Source organism: Mustela lutreola, chromosome 1 (genome assembly GCF_030435805.1).
Source record: "Mustela lutreola isolate mMusLut2 chromosome 1, mMusLut2.pri, whole genome shotgun sequence".
Lineage (NCBI taxonomy): Eukaryota > Metazoa > Chordata > Mammalia > Carnivora > Mustelidae > Mustela > Mustela lutreola.
The window spans coordinates 276,700,124-276,722,841 of record NC_081290.1 but is presented as its reverse complement, the minus strand read 5'-3'; the positions used below and the strand labels follow the sequence as shown (position 1 = coordinate 276,722,841).

At 36.9% G+C, this 22,718-nt stretch overlaps 1 protein-coding gene across 1 annotated transcript; it reads left to right on the top strand.

Annotated features, from left to right (window-relative positions):
- The first annotated feature begins 21,340 nt into the window (after positions 1-21,340).
- Positions 21,341-22,292, top strand: LOC131822671 (olfactory receptor 5G3-like). Its single transcript, XM_059158960.1, is given in 2 exon segments — positions 21,341-21,604; positions 21,606-22,292. Coding segments are annotated over 2 exon segments (951 nt in total).
- Positions 22,293-22,718: the final 426 nt, after the last annotated feature.

The window sequence follows — 22,718 nt, the reverse complement described above, 5'->3', positions numbered from 1 at the left end:
GAGAAGAAGAACAGCAATTCTGGAAACAGAAAAACAACCACTTTCTGAAAGGTAGGACCGGCGGAGAAGTGAATCCAAAGCGACGGGAAGATAGACCCCGGGGGGAGGGGCCGGCTCCCGGCAAGCGGCGGAGCAACCGCGCACAAAATCAGGACTTTTAAAAGTCTGTTCCGCTGAGGGACATCGCTCCAGAGGCTAAACCGGGGCGAAGCCCACGCGGGGTCAGCGTGGCCTCAGGTCCCGCAGGGTCACAGAAGGATCGGGGGTGTCTGAGTGTCGCAGAGCTTGCGGGTATTGGAACGGGAAAGCCGGCTGCAGAGACAGAGCCGACAGTAAGCTCGCAGCTCCGTGTTACCTTGAACCGGTCGCAGGCTCGGTGAGCTCGGAGCGCGGCCGGAGGTCAGGCAGACGGGAGTAACTGGGCGCTGTTCTCTGAGGGCGCACTGAGGAGTGGGGCCCTGGGCTCTCGGCTCCTCCGGGCCGGAGACCAGGAGGCCGCCATTTGTATTCCCGTCCTCTGGAACTCTACGGAAAGCGCTCAGGGAACAAAAGCTCCTGAAAGCAAACCCGAGCGGATTACTCACCCCGGCCCCGGGTAAGGGCGGTGCAATTCCGCCTGGGGCAAAGACACTTGAAAATCACTACAACAGGCCCCTCCCCCAGAAGATCAACAAGAAATCCAGCCGAGACCAAGCTCACCTACCAAGGAGTGCGGTTTCAATACCAAGGAGAGCAGCAGAATTCCAGAGGAGGAGAAAGCCAAGCACGGAACTCATGGCTTTTTTCCTGTGATTTTTTTTAGTCTTGCAGTTAATTTAATTTTTTCTTTTTCATTTTTTTTTTTTTTTTTCTCGCCTTCGGGTAAAATTTTTTTTTTTTTTAACTGTTACCTTTTTCTTTTTTAACGATTTTTTACTAGTTTATCTAATATATATATATATTTTTTTACATTTTTCTTAGGTGTTTTCTTTTTTAAAAAAAAATTCTTTTCTTTTTTTTTTTTTTTTTTTTTCTTTTTTTCTTTTTTCTTTCTTCCTTTTTGAACCTCTTTTTATCCCCTTTCTCCCCACTCACGATTTTGGATCTCTTCTAATTTGGCTAAAGCATATTTTCCTGGGGTTGTTGCCACCCTTTTAGTATTTTACTTGCCCCTTCATTTACTCTTATCTGGACAAAATGACAAGACGTAAAAATTCACCACAAAAAAAAGAACAAGAGGCAGTACCGAAGGCTAGGGACCTAATCAATACAGACATCGGTAATATGTCAGATCTAGAGTTCAGAATGACAATTCTCAAGGTTCTAGCCGGGCTCGAAAAAGGCATGGAAGATATTAGAGAAACCCTCTCGAGAGATATAAAAGCCCTTTCTGGAGAAATAAAAGAACTAAAATCTAACCAAGTTGAAATCAAAAAAGCTATTAATGAGGTGCAATCAAAAATGGAGGCTCTCACTGCTAGGATAAATGAGGCAGAAGAAAGAATTAGTGATATAGAAGACCAAATGACAGAGAATAAAGAAGCTGATCAAAAGAGGGACAAACAGCTACTGGACCACGAGGGGAGAATTCGAGAAATAAGTGACACCATAAGACGAAACAACATTAGAATAATTGGGATTCCAGAAGAAGAAGAAAGTGAGAGGGGAGCAGAAGGTATACTGGAGAGAATTATTGGGGAGAATTTCCCCAATATGGCAAAGGGAACAAGCATCAAAATTCAGGAGGTTCAGAGAATGCCCCTCAAAATAAATAAGAATAGGCCCACACCCCGTCACATAATAGTAAAATTTACAAGTCTCAATGACAAAGAGAAAATCCTGAAAGCAGCCCGGGAAAAGAAGTCTGTAACATACAATGGTAAAAATATTAGATTGGCAGCTGACTTATCCACAGAGACCTGGCAGGCCAGAAAGAGCTGGCATGATATTTTCAGAGCACTAAACGAGAAAAACATGCAGCCAAGAATACTATATCCAGCTAGGCTATCATTGAAAATAGAAGGAGAGATTAAAAGCTTCCAGGACAAACAACAACTGAAAGAATTTGCAAATACCAAACCAGCTCTACAGGAAATATTGAAAGGGGTCCTCTAAGCAAAGAGAGAGCCTACAAGTGGTAGATCAGAAAGGAACAGAGACCATATACAGTAACAGTCACCTTACAGGCAATACAATGGCACTAAATTCATATCTCTCAATAGTTACCCTGAATGTGAATGGGCTAAATGCCCCTGTCAAAAGACACAGGGTATCAGAATGGATAAAAAAACAAAACCCATCTATATGTTGCCTCCAAGAAACACATTTTAAGCCCGAAGACACCTCCAGATTTAAAGTGAGGGGGTGGAAAAGAATTTACCATGCTAATGGACATCAGAAGAAAGCAGGAGTGGCAATCCTTATATCAGATCAATTAGATTTTAAGCCAAAGACTGTAATAAGAGATGAGGAAGGACACTATATCATACTCAAAGGGTCTGTCCAACAAGAAGATTTAACAATTTTAAATATCTATGCCCCCAACGTGGGAGCAGCCAACTATATAAACCAATTAATAACAAAATCAAAGAAACACATCAACAACAATACAATAATAGTAGGGGACTTTAATATTCCCCTCACTGAAATGGACAGGTCATCCAAGCAAAAGATCAGCAAGGAAATAAAGGCCTTAAATGACACACTGGACCAGATGGACATCACAGATATATTCAGAATATTTCATCCCAAAGCAACAGAATACACATTCTTCTCTAGTGCACATGGTACATTCTCCAGAATAGATCACATCCTCGGTCCTAAATCAGGACTCAACCGGTATCAAAAGATTGGGATCATTCCCTGCATATTTTCAGACCACAATGCTCTAAAGCTAGAACTCAACCACAAAAGGAAGTTTGGAAAGAACCCAAATACATGGAGACTAAACAGTATCCTTCTAAAGAATGAATGGGTCAACCGGGAAATTAAAGAAGAATTGAAAAAAATCATGGAAACAAATGATAATGAAAATACAACGGTTCAAAATCTGTGGGACACAACAAAGGCAGTCCTGAGAGGAAAATATATAGCGGTACAAGCATTTCTCAAGAAACAAGAAAGGTCTCAGGTACACAACCTAACCCTACACCTAAAGGAGCTGGAGAAGGAACAAGAAAGAAACCCTAAGCCCAGCAGGAGAAGAGAAATCATAAAGATCAGAGCAGAAATCAATGAAATAGAAACCAAAAAAACAATAGAACAAATCAACGAAACTAGGAGCTGGTTCTTTGAAAGAATTAATAAAATTGATAAACCCCTGGCCCGACTTATCAAAAAGAAAAGAGAAAGGACCCAAATAAATAAAATAATGAATGAAAGAGGAGAGATCACAACTAACACCAAGGAAATACAAACTATTATAAGAACATACTATGAGCAACTCTACGGCAATAAATTTGACAATCTGGAAGAAATGGATGCATTCCTAGAAACATATAAACTACCACAACTGAACCATGAAGAAATAGAAAGCCTGAACAGACCCATAACCAGTAAGGAGATTGAAACAGTCATTAAAAATCTCCAAACAAACAAAAGCCCAGGGCCAGACGGCTTCCCGGGGGAATTCTACCAAACATTTAAAGAAGAACTAATTCCTATTCTCCTGAAACTGTTCCAAAAAATAGAAATGGAAGGAAAACTTCCAAACTCATTTTATGAGGCCAGCATCACCTTGATCCCAAAACCAGACAAGGATCCCACCAAAAAAGAGAGCTATAGACCGATATCCTTGATGAACACAGATGCGAAAATACTCAACAAAATACTAGCCAATCGGATTCAACAGTACATTAAAAAGATTATTCACCACGACCAAGTGGGATTTATTCCAGGGCTGCAAGGTTGGTTCAACATCCGCAAATCAGTCAATGTGATACAACACATCAATAAAAGTAAGAACAAGAACCATATGATACTCTCAATAGATGCTGAAAAAGCATTTGACAAAGTACAACATCCCTTCCTGATCAAAACTCTTCAAAGTGTAGGGATAGAGGGCACATACCTCAATATCATCAAAGCCATCTATGAAAAACCCACCGCAAATATCATTCTCAATGGAGAAAAACTGAAAGCTTTTCCGCTAAGGTCAGGAACACGGCAGGGATGTCCATTATCACCACTGCTATTCAACATCGTACTAGAGGTCCTAGCCTCAGCAATCAGACAACAAAAGGAAATTAAAGGCATCCAAATCGGCAAAGAAGAAGTCAAATTATCACTCTTCGCAGATGATATGATACTATATGTGGAAAACCCAAAAGACTCCACTCCAAAACTGCTAGAACTTATACAGGAATTCAGTAAAGTGTCAGGATATAAAATCAATGCACAGAAATCAGTTGCATTTCTCTACACCAACAGCAAGACAGAAGAAAGAGATATTAAGGAGTCAATCCCATTTACAATTGCATCCAAAACCATAAGATACCTAGGAATAAACCTAACCAAAGAGACACAGAATCTATACTCAGAAAACTATAAAGTACTCATGAAAGAAATTGAGGAAGACACAAAGAAATGGAAAAATGTTCCATGCTCCTGGATTGGAAGAATAAATATTGTGAAAATGTCTATGCTACCTAAAGCAATCTACACATTTAATGCAATTCCTATCAAAGTACCATCCATCTTTTTCAAAGAAATGGAACAAATAATTCTAAAATTTATATGGAACCAGAAAGGACCTCGAATAGCCAAAGGGATATTGAAAAAGAAAGCCAACGTTGGTGGCATCACAATTCCGGACTTCAAGCTCTATTACAAAGCTGTCATCATCAAGACAGCATGGTACTGGCACAAAAACAGACACATAGATCAATGGAACAGAATAGAGAGCCCAGAAATAGACCCTCAACTCTATGGTCAACTAATCTTCGACAAAGCAGGAAAGAATGTCCAATGGAAAAAAGACAGCCTTTTCAATAAATGGTGCTGGGAAAATTGGACAGCCACATGCAGAAAAATGAAATTGGACCATTTCCTTACACCACACACAAAAATAGACTCAAAATGGATGAAGGACCTCAATGTACGAAAGGAATCCATCAAAATCCTTGAGGAGAACACGGGCAGCAACCTCTTCGACCTCTGCCGCAGCAACATCTTCCTAGGAACAACGCAAAAGGCAAGGGAAGCAAGGGAAAAAATGAACTACTGGGATTTCATCAAGATCAAAAGCTTTTGCACAGCAAAGGAAACAGTTAACAAAATCAAAAGACAACTGACAGAATGGGAGAAGATATTTGCAAACGACATATCAGATAAAGGACTAGTGTCCAGAATCTATAAAGAACTTAGCAAACTCAACACCCAAAGAACAAATAATCCAATCAAGAAATGGGCAGAAGACATGAACAGACATTTCTGCAAAGAAGACATCCAGATGGCCAACAGACACATGAAAAAGTGCTCCATATCACTTGGCATCAGGGAAATACAAATCAAAACCACAATGAGATATCACCTCACACCAGTCAGAATGGCTAAAATCAACAAGTCAGGAAATGACAGATGCTGGCGAGGATGCGGAGAAAGGGGAACCCTCCTACACTGTTGGTGGGAATGCAAGCTGGTGCAGCCACTCTGGAAAACAGCATGGAGGTTCCTCAAAATGTTGAAAATAGAACTGCCCTATGACCCAGCAATTGCACTATTGGGTATTTACCCTAAAGATACAAATGTAGTGATCCAAAGGGACACATGCACCCGAATGTTTATAGCAGCAATGTCCACAATAGCCAAACTATGGAAAGAACCTAGATGTCCATCAACAGATGAATGGATCAAGAAGATGTGGTATATATACACAATGGAATACTATGCAGCCATCAAAAGAAATGAAATCTTGCCATTTGCAACAACATGGATGGAACTAGAGCGTATCATGCTTAGCGAAATAAGTCAAGCAGAGAAAGACAACTATCATATGATCTCCCTGATATGAGGAAGTGGTGATGCAACATGGAGGCTTAAGTGGGTAGAAGAATAAATGAAACAAGATGGGATTGGGAGGGAGACAAACCATAAGTGACTCTTAATCTCACAAAACAAACTGAGGGTTGCCGGGGGGAGGGGGTTGGGGAGAAGGGGGTGGGATTATGGACATTGGGGAGGGTATGTGATTTGGTGAGTGCTGTGAAGTGTGTAAACCTGGTGATTCACAGACCTGGGGATAAAAATATATGTATATAAAAAATATATGTTTATAAAAAATAAAAAATAAAAAAAATAAAAATTAAAAAAAAAAAAAAAAAAAAAAAAAAAAAAAAAAAAACACATACCCTCAGTCTTGATGTTAAATGTTTTTTAAAAGAATTCTTCCAGCTTGGTTTTTTCAGTATCTTCTTTTCTTAATGAATTAATTATAATGATAGCTAACATTTATTGGCAACTTATTACTTGACAGAAAATGTGCTAAGGTTTTTACCCGAGTTCTCTCATTAAATCATTGTTATAGTCCTATAAAGCAGATACTGTTATTATTCCCATTATATAGGCCAGGACACTATGGCTTACGTTAGTTGATTCCTGAATCCCTAATAGTTTCCAGTGGCCCACTCTTAGTTTTTCTTCCTGATTCCCTGACACTAATGTGCCATAGGGCTTTTATTCGTAGCACTTGAAAATGTATATATTAGTGAGTTCTTTTTTTGGACAAATGCTTGCACTGGGTGGCATAAGGAGGGGAATATAGAGCTTATTCCAATATAGATCAGTCCCTGAAGGAGACTTCTATCTGGTACAGAACAGTGTCTTGTCATATGGTTTAGTATGTGCACCTGCCATGTCTGCCATGGGGCGGGGAGTCCAGCTAGAATACCAAGGAGTCCGGTACCTAGGGAGAGAGATGACACCAGTCTGGCCACAGGATAAGCTTCCTGGCAAAGGTCACAGTAAACTGACCCTTTAAGGACTGGCACCCTGAGTAGCTCTGAGCTCAGCTTTGTGCAGCTTGGACCAGCTTGTGCAGCTTCATCAACCTCCTGGAAGCCACCCGAATCACACCTATTTGTGTCCAAGCCTCTATTCCTCCTAACTGCACTGACAATTTCTGCTTTCCATATACCAATACGACTGATGCTTCACACACTTCCTCAGGTCTCGGGATGATCTGTGATTCCACCAAACAGACATATAGCTATACTTACTGCTTTAGAATGTGTCTTTTCTTTTTTCTCCAAAATATTATTAAAAAGATAGAAATAAGTGTTTGCGAGGCTATGGAAAAAGAAGAACTCGAGTACATCATTGGTTGGGAATGGAAATTGGTGCAGCCACACTGGAAAGCAGTATGGAGGTTCCTCAAAAATCAAAAATACAACTACCACACAATCCATACAACCCAGCAGTTCCATTTCTGGATGTTTATCCAAAGAGAATGAAAACACCAACTTGAAAAGATACATATACCCTATGTTTATTGCAACACTGTTTATAACAGCAGAAATATGGAAGAAACCTAAGTGTCTAACAGTAGATGAATGGAATGGATGGGGGGGGGAAGGAATATTATGCAGCCATAAAAAAGAACAACATCTTGCCATATGTGACAACATGGATGGATCTTGAAGGTGTTATGCTGAGTGCCATAAGTTAGGATTAAATAGTATTCAAACATCCATGATTGTACAAATATTACCTCCCTCCATGTACCATGGCTGCTCTGTTCATGGGTCCATTGTGCTGGCATTGAGGTGACTGAGAACATGGGCTGCCTGAAATTTTGTCTACCTGGTCAGTGATGTCTGCACCAGGTGATATTGTTGGCATTGATATAAGACATGAAGAACTGCATCCACTGGACACAATCTATCCATGCGCTTTCCCAGCAGAGCTCTTTGTCTCTGCTTTCCTAGTGTTGCATCTTCCAGGTACCTGAACAACCCACCAGGCCATTTGCAATGTCTCAGAAGTCAAGTATATTTTTAACTCAGGCTATTTCCATTTGTAGTAGAATCTATAGTGTCACCTCTTTAATTGTTGATGCTGGTAATTTGTTTCTTTTCTTTTTTTCTGATCAGTCTGGTAAGTGTATTGATTTTATTGATCTATTCAAAGAACCTGGTTTTGATTCCATTGCTTTTAAAAAAGTTTTTTTGTTTTTGTTTTTTTACCAAATTGATTTCCACTCCGACTTTGTTTCTTTTTTTCTGTGTATTAGTTTACTGTGGCTACTGTAAGAGATTACTAAAAAGTGGGCCGAAATCAAGAGGGCAGCAGGATCATCATTCCTCTACAGATTCTTGGTAGGTGGGGGAGAGGGGGAATTCATTCCCTGCTACAGAATTCCTTGGCTTGGGGAACACACCACTCTAACCTCTGCCTCTGTCTTCACATTACCTTCTCCTCTCTCTCTCTCTAGTCTTTTCTACATCTCTTCCTCTTATAAGAACAATTTATTGCATTTGGGTCCCACCTAGATACCTAGAAAACCCCTTCATCTCAGATCTCAATTTAATTTTATCAGTGAAACCCATTAAACCAAATCAAGAAATGTTTACAGGTTCTAGGGATCAGGATCTGAACCCTTTGAGTTTCACATTGTGCTTATTTGGGTTTTATTTTCACCTCCTTTTCTAGTTTTTCTTGGGTAGAAACTGAAGTCATTGGCTGAAGACTTTTTATCTTGTTCTCTGTTGGTTGTACTAGAAATTTCCCAAAGCTCTGAGTGGAGCTTTACATTTTTCCTATTAATTTTGATATGTCATTGTTTTCATTCTGTTAAAGATAATTTCTATATTTATTTAATTTTTTTTAACTTATAGGTTATTTGGAAGTGTTTTATTTATATTTGGGGATTTTCCAAAGATCTTTCTGTTACTGTTTTCTAATTCAATTACTTTGAGGTCAAGAGAATATACTTTCTATGACTTGAATATTTTAAAATTTGAGACTTTTTATGATGGTATATCATGGTGAATATTCTTTTTCTTTATTAATTATTTTTATTAACATATAATGTATTATTTGCCCCAGGGATACATGTCTGTGAATCATCAGGCTTACACACTTCACAGCACTCACCATAGCACACACCCTCCCCAATGTCCATAACCCAGCCACCTTCTCCAGACTCCCATCCCCCCAGCAACCCTGATTTGTTTTGTGAGATTAAGAGTCTCTTATGGTTTGTCTCCCTCCCGATCCCATCTTGTTTCATTTTTTCCTTTCCTATCCCCCAAACTCCCCACCCTGCCTCTCAAATTCCTCATATCAGAGAGATCATATGATAATTGCCTTTCTCTGATTGACTTACTTTGCTCAGCATAATACCCATCTAGTTTCCATCCACGTCATTGCAAATGGCAAGATTTCATTTCTTTTGATGGCTGCACAGTGTTCCATTGTCTATATACCACAACTTCTTTATCCATTCACCTGTTGATGGACATCTAGGTTCTTTCCATAGTTTGGCTATTGTGAACATTGGTGCTATAAACATTCAGGTGCACGTGCCCCTTTGGATCACTATATTTGTATCTTTAGGGAAAATACCCAGTAGTGCAATTGCTAGGTCATAGGGTAGGTTTATTTTAAACTTTTTGAGGAACATCCATGCTGTTTTCCAGAGTGACTGCACCAGCTTGCCTTCCCATCATGGTAAATATTCTAAGTACATTTAAAAATAATTCTTATTCTCCTATTACTGACAGGAGTGTTCTAGAAGTGCTAAGTTCTGTTCATAATGCTATCTAAGCCTTCTATATCCTTACTGATATTTTATCTACTTATTGTATCAATGACTAAGAGAATAATGTTGAAATACCCTACTCTAATTATAGACTCATTTGTTTTTCCTTACAGTTATATTGGTGTTTGCTTTATGTATTTTGAAGCTATATCATCAAGTGCAAAAATGCAGAGAGTTGTCAAATCTTCTTGATAAATTGACCCCACTATCATTTTGAACTTACTTCTTTATCTTGGTAGTTTTTGTTTGCTCTAACATATGTTTGGTCTGATGTAATAGAGCCACACCATCTACCCCTTTGTTAGTATTAGCAAAGCTTATCTTTCTCCAGCCTTTTAATATTAAACTATTTGTGTGTCTGTATATTCAAAGTGGGTTTCTCAAGGGGTTATATTGTTGATCTTGCTTTAGTCGCAATATCAACTTTACCTTTTAGGGGTATTTAGATGTAGAGTGATTATTGATACACTTGAGTTTAAAATCTACCATCTTGTTTTTTTTTAATTTATTTTTTATTTTCAGCATAACAGTATTCATTATTTTTGCACCACACCCAGTGCTCCATGCAATCCGTGCCCTCTATAATACCCACCACCTTGTACCCCGACCTCCCACCCCCCACCTCTTCAAAACCCTCAGATTGTTTTCAGAGTCCATAGTCTCTCATGATTCACTTCCCCTTCCAATTTCCCACCATCTTGCTTTTTGTTTCCTTGTTGTTCCATCTGTTTTTTTTTTTTTTTTTTGGTCCCATCTGTTTTTGTTCATTTTTGTTTCATTTTCTCATTTCTTTGAATTAGTTTTTGGTTGAAAACTGTCTCAGGGAGTGTTTATTTGTTTTTTTTTTGGGGGGGGCACTTCTAGCTTGCTGAGTAGTAGAAAATTAGTAGGAAGAGAAATCCTCAGAAAAAGAAATGCAGGTGGTGGTAGTGAGAGTTGGCTGGTAAGAGCAGGGTACAACAGAGTAACAGGAAAGCAGTGCACACACTACATTTTCTGAAGAGCCTAAAGTTCACCAAAGATATTATTATTAAAAAAAAAAAGATTTATTTATTTATTTGAGAGAGAAGGAATACAAGCAGGGGGAGAGGGGGAGGGAGAAACAGGCTTCCTCTGAGCAGGGAGTCCTGATCCCAGGACTCTGGGATCACGACCTGAGCCAAAGGCAAAAGCTTAATGACTGAGCCACCCAGTCACCCCCAAAGATGTGATTTTAAGCCTCTTTCTTGCTGGCTAGTAATTGGAGAGGCAATCTCATGATGTGGTGGGGTGCCCAATGAGTAAGTTGCTAAGGCTCATTTAAATGACTGTTTCTAGATCAGGAGAAAATACAAATAGGATTCAAATAAATAGCTGGGAATATTAGGACAAGGTATTGTATTATTTATCAAGGTAGCAGTATCAGCTTTATAACTTTACCTCTTGGCTTTATCCCAGGGATTAAATGGTGGACACAAAAGGGATTATGTAGCGGTGAATTGAAGATGGTAGGATAAGGTGGGACATTAACAGTCAGAAGCCGTTTCAAGCTAGGACTATCTTTACCAACACTTGTATTATTCATGTTGAAATACATATACATTTTCTAAAGAAGTAAGTTGTTTGCTTTATGGATGGTGACTTACATGTTATATTTATTTATGGACAACTTTAGGAAGAAAGAGAGATTACAAGGTATAGAGATAAAGACATAGATAAAATAATAGATTTGGATGTAATTTCTTAGATCATACATGCTATACATACTTTTCATATTCTTTTTCTAAATTAATAAAAATATGAATGTCTTCTTATCTGTTTAAGTTTTCATCCCCACATTATTTCTAAGGTTCGTTATTTTCCACTTATAAAGTATGGAAATATAAGTAAATGTAAATTTCCCATCCACTCCAGATTCCTATGAAGAGATTCCTCATCTAAAGATTTTGCCTGCATATAAAAGATGCACATTTGTACATGTGTATACACTTTTACAAATAATGTAAAGGAAAGCTTACCTTATACACATCTCTACTCCTGGCTTATTCATTTATTTGTTTTACTGAATGAATCTGATATATACTGTTGTATAAATTTAAGATGTACAATGTGTTAATTTGATACATTTATATATTGTAATATGTCCATCATTGCATTGCATATTGTAATATGACTGTCATTATCATGTTACATAATTATAGTATAGCATTGTTATCTATATTCATTATACTATGCATGGGTAAAAGAGTCCATTCATGTTGTAAATGACAAGTTATTCTCCTTTTTTATGGCTGAATAATATTTCACTGTGTATATATGCCACATTAAAAGAAAAATAGCCAATCGATCATGAGCAGGGGCGGGGCCAAGGCAGAGGGAAAGAATCCTCAAACAGAATCCCCACTGAGCATAGAGGCTGATGCTGGGCTAGATCCCAGCATCATGACCTGAGTGGAAATCAGGAGTGGGCTGTTTCACTGAGCCACTCAGGTGCTCCCACACCACTTTTTTCTTATCTATTTATCTCTTAATGGGCATTGAGGTATATATATATGTGTGTGTGTGTGTGTGTGTTTGTGTGTGTATATATATATATATAGATATATATATATACACATATATGCTATTGTAAGTAATGTTGCAATAAACATAGAAGTTCAGATCTCTCCTCACAACTGTTTTCATTTCCTTCAGGTGTATACACAGAAGTAGAATTGCTGGATTCTACGGTAGACCATGTTTTTAATTTGGGGGAGAGCCTCCATACTGTTTTATAGTGGTGGGACCAATTCACATTTCAATCAACAATGTAGAAAGGTTTCATTTTTTTCTACATCCTCACCAGTACTTCTCGTGTCTTGTTTTCTTGATTATAGTCACTCAACAGGTGTGAGGCGATATATTTTTGTGGTTTTGATTTCTATTTTCCTGACAATTAGTGATGTTGAACATCTTTCCACTTGCCTGTTGGCCCCCATTTTGTTGTCCTCTCTGGAAATAGGTCTATTTAACTTTTCTGCCCATTAAAAAAAAAACATATTTATTTATTTATTTATTTAAGCTTTTATTTTAATTCCAGTATACTTAATATACAGTGTTGTATTAGTTTCTTTCAGGTGTACAGTGGTAGTGATTCAACATTCCATATATTACTCAGTGCTAATCAAGGTAAGTGTACCCTTAATCCCCTTCACCTGTTTCACCCATTCCCCACACACATCTCCCCTCTGGCAATCATCTCTTTGTTCTCTGTAATTAAGAGTCTGTGTTTTTTGGTTTGTCTCTTTCTGTTTTTTCCTTTTGTTCATTTGTTTTGTTTCTTAAGCCACACATATAATAAGTGAAATCATATGGTATCTACCTTTCTGTGACTGACTTATTTCACTCAGTTCATGCTCTCTAGGTCCATCCATGTTGTTGCAAATGGCACATGGCCAAATAATATTCCATTGTATATATATATACACCACACCTTTATCAATTCATATATCAATGGACACTTGGGATGCATCCATAGTTAGGTTAACAATGTTAATTCTTCTGATCCATGAGCATAGACTGTCTTTATATTGTGTTTTCTTTGATCTCTCTCAACAGTCCTGTGTTTTTCATTGTACACATCTTTCACTTCTTTGGTTAATTTTATCCCTAAGTATTTCATTGTTTTTGATGCTATTTTGAAAGGTGTATTTTTCTTTATTTCTTTTTCAGATGTTTCATCATTAGTGTAAAGGAATGCAACTACAACTTTACTGAACTGTTGATTAGTTCTTACAATTTTTTGATGGACTCCTATATATAAAAGCATTTAATCAACAAAAAGTGGCAACTTTAGTTCTTCCTTTCTCATTTGGATGTCTTTTATTTCTTTGTCTTGTCTAATTCCTATAGCTAAGACTTCCAGTACTATGTTGAATAAGTTTGGTGAGAGTGAGAAAAGTTGTCTTGTTCCTGATCTTAGAGGAAAACTTTTCCATATTTCTTCATTGAGTATAATGTCAGCTGTGGGTTTGTCTTATACAGTCTTCATTATATTGATGTATGTCCCTTCTATACTCAATATGTTAAAAGTTTTTTTTTTGAAAAAAGTGTTGCATTTTTTAAAAATTTATTTTTTATTTATTTTCAGCATAACAGTATTCATTATTTTTTCACCACACCCAGTGCTCCATGCAATCTGTGCCCTCTATAATACCCACTACCTGTTACCCCAACCTCCCACCCCACCACCACTTCAAACCACTGATTGTTTTACAGTGTTGTATTTTGTGAAAAAATTTTTTCATGTTTATTGAGATGATGTGATTTTGCTCCTTGTTTTTTAAAGTCAAATATTTCATATGTAATTGTATCACTTCAAAACTCATAGCTCTAACTCATTTAAAATCCTATTTAACATGGAAAGTATTGATAAAAAATGATTTCTAAGCATTTGTTGTTTTAACTAGTGCTGCAACAATAGATACATTTTGTGTTAGCTGTGCCATTCAATTTTTAAAGCTTTCTGCTTTTAATATTCTTTTAAAAATACTTTACTTTACAGTACAACTTTTCATGTGTTGAGGCATCTGTAATGTATGTGCATTTCTTCTGGTAATATGAAAATGATATAATTTATTTTTATAATTTATGGTGTTAACTTTTAGATTGTATATAATAAAATATTTCTTAAATTATTGTTTTCAAACTATATCATTATAAAAGATGTTAATTAATATTAGACTTTTCTTACATTTATATTTCTTATTTTCCTTCCATAGGCTCATTTTAATAGATTATATTATTATCCTTGACACTCCTAGTGGCGAATTTCCTATGTCTTAGAATATACCCACATATGAAATGCTGTATTTATCACGTTTAATCAGTATTTAATAGCTCTCTATACTGGAAGAAGGAGATTGGCAGGCAAGAGAACCTGTAAAACTCTGTCTTCTTTTATGTTTGTCTGAATTATATTATCATATTATTAGTCATATTAATATCATTATTGATTATATTAATACTGTTATACCATCATTTCCTATAATCACCACAGCTTTTTATTCTTGAGCTCATACATAAGAGTATTCACTCTAATCAATGTAGGGTGGAAGGAAATTTTTAAGCATTTTGAGAATGATTAGACTTTTCTCCTCTTAAAGAAAAGGAAGTCTAGCCAACTTACTAGAATTTTATGTTTTTTTTTTTTCCTTAAGATATATTGTGTGCACCTGGATGTTATATACAAACAATGAATTATGGAACACTACATCAAAAACTAATGATGGTACTGCATGGTGACTAACATAACACAATAAAAAAAGGAAAAAATATATTGTGTGCTTTTCAATTTGGTAATGTGGCAAGATTAACTAGGAATAAACCTAACCAAAGGTAAAAGATCTGTACTCTAAAAACTATTGAACACTGATGAAAGAAATTGAGGAAGACACAAAGAGATGGAAAAACATTCCATGCTCGTGGATTAGGAGAATAAATATTGTTAAAATATCTATACCACCTAGAGAATCTACACATTCAATGCAATTGAATGTGCAAATTACCATCAATATTTTTCACAGAGCTGGAACAAATAATCCTAAAATTTGTATGGAACCAGAAAAGACCCAGAATAGCCAGAATGTTGAAAAAAAAATCTGGTGGCATCACAATGACAGGCTTCAAGCTCTATTACAAAGCTGTAATCATCAAGACAATATGGTACTGGCACAAAAACAGACACACAGATTAATGGAGCAGAACAGAACAGAAATGGACCCTCAGCTCTATGGCCAACTAATCTTTGACAAAGCAGGAAAGAATATCCAATGGAAAAAAGACAGTCTCTTCAATGAATGGTACTTGGAAAATAGATAGCCACATGCAGAAGAATGAAAAAAGGCCATTTTTTCACACCATACACAAAGATAAACTCAAATGGGTGAAGGACCTCAATGTGAGACAGGAATCCATCAAAATCCTAGGGAAGAACACAAGCAGCAACGACTTAGACTTCCACCACAGCAACTTCTTGCTGGGCACATCTCCAAAGGCAAAGGACACAAAAGCAAAAATGAACTATTGGAATTTCATCAAGCTCAAAATCTTCTGCACAGCAAAGGAAACAGTCAACAAAAATAAAAGGCAACCCATGGAATGGGAGAAGATCTAATTTGCAAATGACATATTAGATAAAGGGATAGTATCCAAGATCTATAAGGAAGTTATCAAACTGAACACCCAAAAACAAATAATCCAGTCAAGAAGTAGACAGAATACATGAACAGATTTTCTCCAAAGAAGTCATCCAAACGGCTAACGGACACATGAAAAAATGCTCCACATCCCTTGGCATCAGGGACATAGAAATAAAAACCACAATAAGATACCACTTCACACCAGTCAGAATGGTTAAAATTAACAAGATGTTAAATGTTGATGAGGATGTGGAGAAAATGGAACCTTCTTATATTTTTTATTGGCATGTAAGCTGGTACAGCCATTCTGGAAGACAGTATGGAGATTCCTCCATAAGTTAAAAACAGATTTGCCCTATGACCCAGCAGTTGCACCCTACTAGGCATTTATCCCAAAGACACAAATGTAGTGACCCAAAGGGGCACCTGCTTCTCAATGTTCATAGTGGCAATGTCCACAATAAACAAACTATGGAAAAAGCCAAAATGTCCATTGACAGATAAATGGATAAAGAAGATGTGGCTCATATATAAAATGGAATATTACTCAGCCATCAGAAAGGATGAATACTTAACAATTACATCAGTTTGGATGGAATTGGATGGTATTATGCTCAGCAAAATAAGTCAGAGAAAGAAAATTATCATATGGTTTCACTCACATGTGGAATATAAGAAACAGCACAGAGAATCATAGGGGAAGGGAGAAAAACTGAATGGGAAGTCATCAGAGAGGGAGGAAAAACCATGAGAGAATCTTATAGGAAACAAACAGGGTTGCTGGAGGGAGGGTGGGTGGAGGGCTGGAGTAATTGGGTGATGGGCATTGGGTGTTATACAGAGTTGATAAAATATTGAACTGAAAGTAAGTATATATTGTATGTTGGCTAACTAAATTTAAGTAAAAAAAGAAAAAACACATTTTGTGTGTTTTTACTGCTTAAATAAAGATCATGCTATATTTTTGTAAGTTGTTTACATGCAACATCTCTCTTCTTTCCTTTAGTCCTAAGTAATCATGTTTTTCTACGAACATTTTGAAGCTGTAGCTTATTTTTAAATTTTATCTTTTTAACCTTCTCAAATGTCTTCCATGATTGCTCTAAAGAGTGTCTATATTACTTTTTTGTTTTGTTTCATGTGTTGACAATTTTCATATAATTTCTTTCCTGGGATTAGCCAGCTTCCCATTAAATTATATATATATATGTATATATACATATATATACATATATATATATATATATATATATATATATTCAATGTTGCTATTCCACAGAATGACTTTTTAAAATTTTAAAAATGTATTAAAGAATTTCTATATATTTTTTCTGTTAATTGATTGACTTTTCCTCTTATTTTCCTTTCCCTTTTTAGATTTAATAAAATGTCAATAAAATCTGTTTTTGTTGTTTTTCTTATTAGTTTTAATTGGTTTTTAAGAAGAATTTTCCTTCCATCCTTAATTAAATGTATATAGCATAATTTTAATTGCTAAATATACACCATTATGAATTATAAATTTCGGGGAGGAGTTATTTTCAAGTAATTCAACAAATACACAATGAAAATTATTGACAACCTTCTGAGATAGATAGTTAAAATGAACTACCAATAAAATATTATAAGGGTTGAGTAGAAGGGGATACCAACCCTTCTCTCAACAATAAGGTCTCAGAGAAGGTGGTGATTGCAATACTCTAATCTGTTTCACCAGACTCCACATTTGCTCCTCTTTATTTATTTACTTATTTATTTTATTATTTTTTTAAAATTTATAATTTTTTATTTTTTATAAACATATATTTTTATCCCCAGGGTACAGGTCTGTTTGTGTGACCCTCCCATCCCAAACATCTTCCTTTTCTGCTTCTGCTGATCTCATTAACACTGCCTTGGAATACCTTTCCTCTAACTTCAGTCTATCTAAATTTTATTTATTTCTGTAAGGTAATTCCTTCCTTGAGTATTTTCTCCTCTATTCCAGTTTTATAGTGATCTGCCCCTTCTTTGGAGTCCATGGACTATGGTTTTTTTATTTTTTATTTTTTATTTTTTTTGTCTAGAGATTAAAAAAACTGCTGTTTTATTTTAATGTCTAGGTATTATGTCCCTAACTATGCTATAAAGCCTGATAATAATACATAACATTAATGAGCACTGATTCTGTGCTGGACACTCATTAGGTAGTTTAAATGTAGAGCTGTGAATTGTGTAAGACTGATGAATCTCAGACCTGTACCTCTGAAACAATACATTATATGCTAATAAACAAACAAACAAACAAATAAATGTATCACTTCATTAATTCCAAGATCACATCATTCCAAGATCTCTGTGAACTAGACACGGATGTCTTCTTTAGTTTAGGGATTAAGAGAATGAGGCACAGTGAGACTTAAAAATATGCTTAAAGTGATGCAAGCAGTAAAGCAGTGGATTTGAGATTAGCGCCAGGGATTTGTCTCCAGAATCCAGGCAGCGAACTACTTCCTCTAAACTGGTCCTGGCTACTCAATGTATCACACCCCACTGATAGAAAAGAGAGCTCCTTTTGGCATGAAGGATGCCAAAGCAGGGGGACAATCCCTTTTGTTTTCTTAGGAATCCTCTCTTTGAGAAATGACACCGCTGTGAGATAATACTTGGTGCAAGTGCCACTGAGATTATGTTAATTTTGTCCCTTCAGGTGTAAACGCTTGAGATTTTAGTTCTTTGGGGGAACTGACACCAAACTACTGAAAACTCCTGAGAACTGTTGGAAACTCCTTATTCTGTGCAGTATGTATATTCCTGTGCGGGTCAATTAGGATCTCTTCACTTGCAGGCTCTTCAAGATGGAGATCTGGTTTCTTCACCATGTGTTTAGAAAGTCCTGCCTCTTGGAAGAGGTTACCACCATGAAGGAAGTTGAGTATTCCTTTCTTCTAGAAAATGATCATTTTCTTTGAACCAATTAGGGAAGGTACATAAAGGATATCCTTAAAGAAGTAAGTACAGTGCATTTTGGAAGCTATGAATTTTTTGAAATTTGGTGGAAAAACATCAGGATGAGCTTAAATGACAGGAAAGTAACCTTCCTAGCTCAGGCTTTCTAAAGAAAGCAGACTGGCATTTTCTTCACATTCTCAGGAGACTAAACAACTAGTTTATGTCACTTTCTTTTTAAAACTGAATTTCCTGTTTAGTTTTGCACAATATAGAGATACTGCAATGTCTATGAAGATTTCTAAGGCCACAGAATGTGGGTATGAAAGGGACATAAAGATTATCCTCCTTGTCTCAAAATAGCTTATATTTAAATAAGAGAAGAGAAGAGAAGAAGAAGAAGAAAGAAAGAAAGAAAGAAAGAAAGAAAGAAAGAAAGAAAGAAAGAAAGAAAGAAAGAAAAGAAGGAAGGTAGGAAGAAAGAAAGAAAGAAAGATGGGTGGGGTGAGATCAAAATTAGGAGCACCCTGTCTATTCTACTCTCTAAATCCCCACATACCTATATTAGTGTATTTGGACTGGCATTAACATTTATACCATGGCTGATGCCTCTATCATAAGCCTATAATTGTCTTTGTGACTGATGAAATCATACTTTATACTGTATTGAGCAAATAATTATGACAGTGATAAAAGAATCAAGTTGAATGGGTACAGTCACTATTTATATTCTATATCAAGCTTCACATGTAATTATTGTACAATATGAGTAGTATTTTGCTTTTATTTTGTTTAGAGAGCATTAGTTGAAGTCATTATAAGTCAAGCAGAGAGAGTCAATTATCATATGGTTTCACTTATTTGTGGAGCATAACAAATAGCATGGAGGACATGGGGAGATAGAGAGGAGAAGGGAGTTGGGGGAAATTGGAAGGGGAGGTGAACCATGAGAGACTATGGACTCTGAAAATCAATCTGAGGGTTTTGAAGGGGTAGGGGGGGAGGTTGGGGGAACAAGGTGGTGGGTATTAGAGAGGGCATGGATTGCATGGAGCACTGGGTGTGGTGCAAAAACAATGAATACTGTTACAGTGAAAATAAATTAAAAAATTTTAAAAAACCAGATTTTTCCTTTTTATTTTTTTTTTTAAAGATTTATTTATTTATTTGACAGAGAGAGAGAGACAGTGAGAGAGGGAACACAAGCTAGGGGAGTAGGAGAGGGAGAAGCAGGCTTCCTGCTGAGCAGGGAACCTGATGTGGGACTGGATCTCAGGACCTGGGATCATGGCCTGAGCCAAAGGCAGACACTTAATGACTGAGCCACCCAGGCACCCCAAAACCAGACTTCTCATACAAATTTTCCTACATAGTGATTGTCTCTTTGGAAACCATTTGGTTTCTTCTTCCTGAACTAATGAGATAAAAAATAGTATTTTCTGCATGGTGCTCCTTGCACAAATCATTCCCCATTTGATATTTTACTCATCACTATAATTGACATAGTCTGACAGATGTCAGCATAAGTGTCTTTTTTTTTTTTTTAGATTTTATTTATTTATTTGACAAACAGAGATCACAAGTAGGCAGAGAGGCAGACAGAGACAGAGAGAGAGGAGTAAGCAGGCCCCCCCCGCTGAGCAGAGAGCCCGATGTGGGGCTCCATCCCAGGACCCTGGGATCATGACCTGAGCTGAAGGCAGAGGCTTTAACCTACTGAGCCACCCAGGCGTCCCAGGATAAGTGTCTTAAAAGAAGTTTATATAATGTATAGGGAATCACATAAAATAATAATATGTTATTTTAGTGCAAATAGATGCTTAATTTTTTGTGTAACTGTCACGGCATTTCCATTTTGCTGTCCAAAATTTGGCAGATCACTTGTTCTTACACATAAGACCTCTCCATTTCTTCTATGGCATCATATTCTTTTATATCAGTAACTGCTTTACTAATTGTGTGCATTATCCTTTCCACAACCTGTTATCAATGCAAGTAGAGAGTAGACTGATAAACACATCTAAAAATTGCGTCTTAATAATATTAGAATGGTACTGATCCTTCAGTGAGAACAGGAACTCCCTTGCTTAGTCTTTCCCAAATGTCTGCTGTAAGGATCTGAATATCACATTGGTGAGATTTTACTTCCAGTAAAAGTATTCTTTAGTGAGTTTTATTATCCCATAACACAGTAAAATGAAATGTGGAGACTAATCCCCATTTCAAATACAACTTGAGGGAGGTTTCAACAATGTAGTTGGACTCCTCTTTCTCTGGGAGCGAGTACTGAATCCAAAGAGATCGGGGGTGAATTGTCCAAGTTTACACAGTATCTATGCACAACTCCTAGACCTAGTACATGGACATCCTGTCTTCCAGTTCAACAATAATTCAATAATTGCCTGTTATAGACCTGCTTAGGATAAGCTATCATTTGTATAAAATATTATTTCTAAGTGCTAGTGATTTTTAATTATAAAAATAGTTTTTCCTTCTTGTAACAGATTACAACTGACCAATGGAAGATAAGAATCAGACAGAAGTGACTGAATTTCTTTTCTTGGGCCTCACAGATCACCTCCATCATCAGATCGTCCTCTTTGTCATGCTTCTCTTTGTCTATCTTGTCACCCTGGGGGGTAACGTAGGCATGATCATTCTCATATGGACTGATGCAAGACTCCACACTCCTATGTACTTTTTTCTCAGTCACTTGTCCTTTGTAGATATTTATTCTTCTTCTTCCATTGCCCCCAAGATGCTGTGTGATATCTTTGCGGAGAAAAAAACACATCTCTTTTGTGGGTTGTGCTGCACAGATGTGATTCTTTGGTTTCTTTGTGGCAAGTGAATGTTTCCTCCTGGCTTCCATGGCATATGACCGGTACATGGCCATCTGTAAGCCCTTGCTGTACACTCTCATCATGTCCCAGAGGGTCTGTGTGCAGCTGGTGGTAGGGCCTTACGCCATGGCTCTTATAAGCACAATGACCCACACAATTCTCACTTTTCGCTTACCCTTCTGTGGTCCAAATATCATCAATCACTTCTTCTGTGACATTTCTCCACTGCTGTCTCTAGCATGTGCAGATACATGGATCAATAAATTAGTGCTCTTCATCTTGGCTGGAGCAATTGGTGTGCTCAGTGGCCTGATCATCATGGTCTCCTATGTTTGCATCCTGGTGGCCATCTTGAAGATCCGGACTGCTGATGGGAGGCAGAAAGCTTTCTCCACTTGCTCTTCTCACCTGGCAGTCATCTCCATCCTGTATGGGACTCTTTTCTTTATCTATGTTCGGCCTGGCTCAACTTCCTCCCTGGATATCAATAAAGTGATTTCTCTATTTTATACTGTGGTAATCCCCATGTTGAACCCCCTCATTTATAGTCTGAGGAACAAGGAGGTGAAAAATGCATTCAGGAGGAAGTTGGAAAGGAAAGATTCTCTAATGATCTTGGTAAAATAGAACTCTGTTGTGTTGTACCGTAGATGTTGGTACAGATTATACAAGAAAGCAATCACTGAAGTGGAAGTCAGAAAGTGCATGTGAGTCCGTGCTCTGCCAGCTCACAGATGATTTGAAAAGTGGAGTAGTTCTTAAATATTTTTCTGCAGTATCTTATAGTCTGTGACATGACGAGAGTTTCAAAATAATATAGAGATGGATTGAGAACATAAATGGGGAAATATGCTGGAAGAAAACTTAGATGAATATTTATGCAATCATGGATGTTTGAATACTATTTAATCCAGACAAGAAAACCAAAAGTTGTAATTGAAACTTCAAGGTAGCACAAATAATATTACAAGGTAAATAATAAAACAAGAGAAAATATTTGTACACATGTGCCAAACAATGGGATAATACCCCATTATTCAAAGAGCAGTCTAA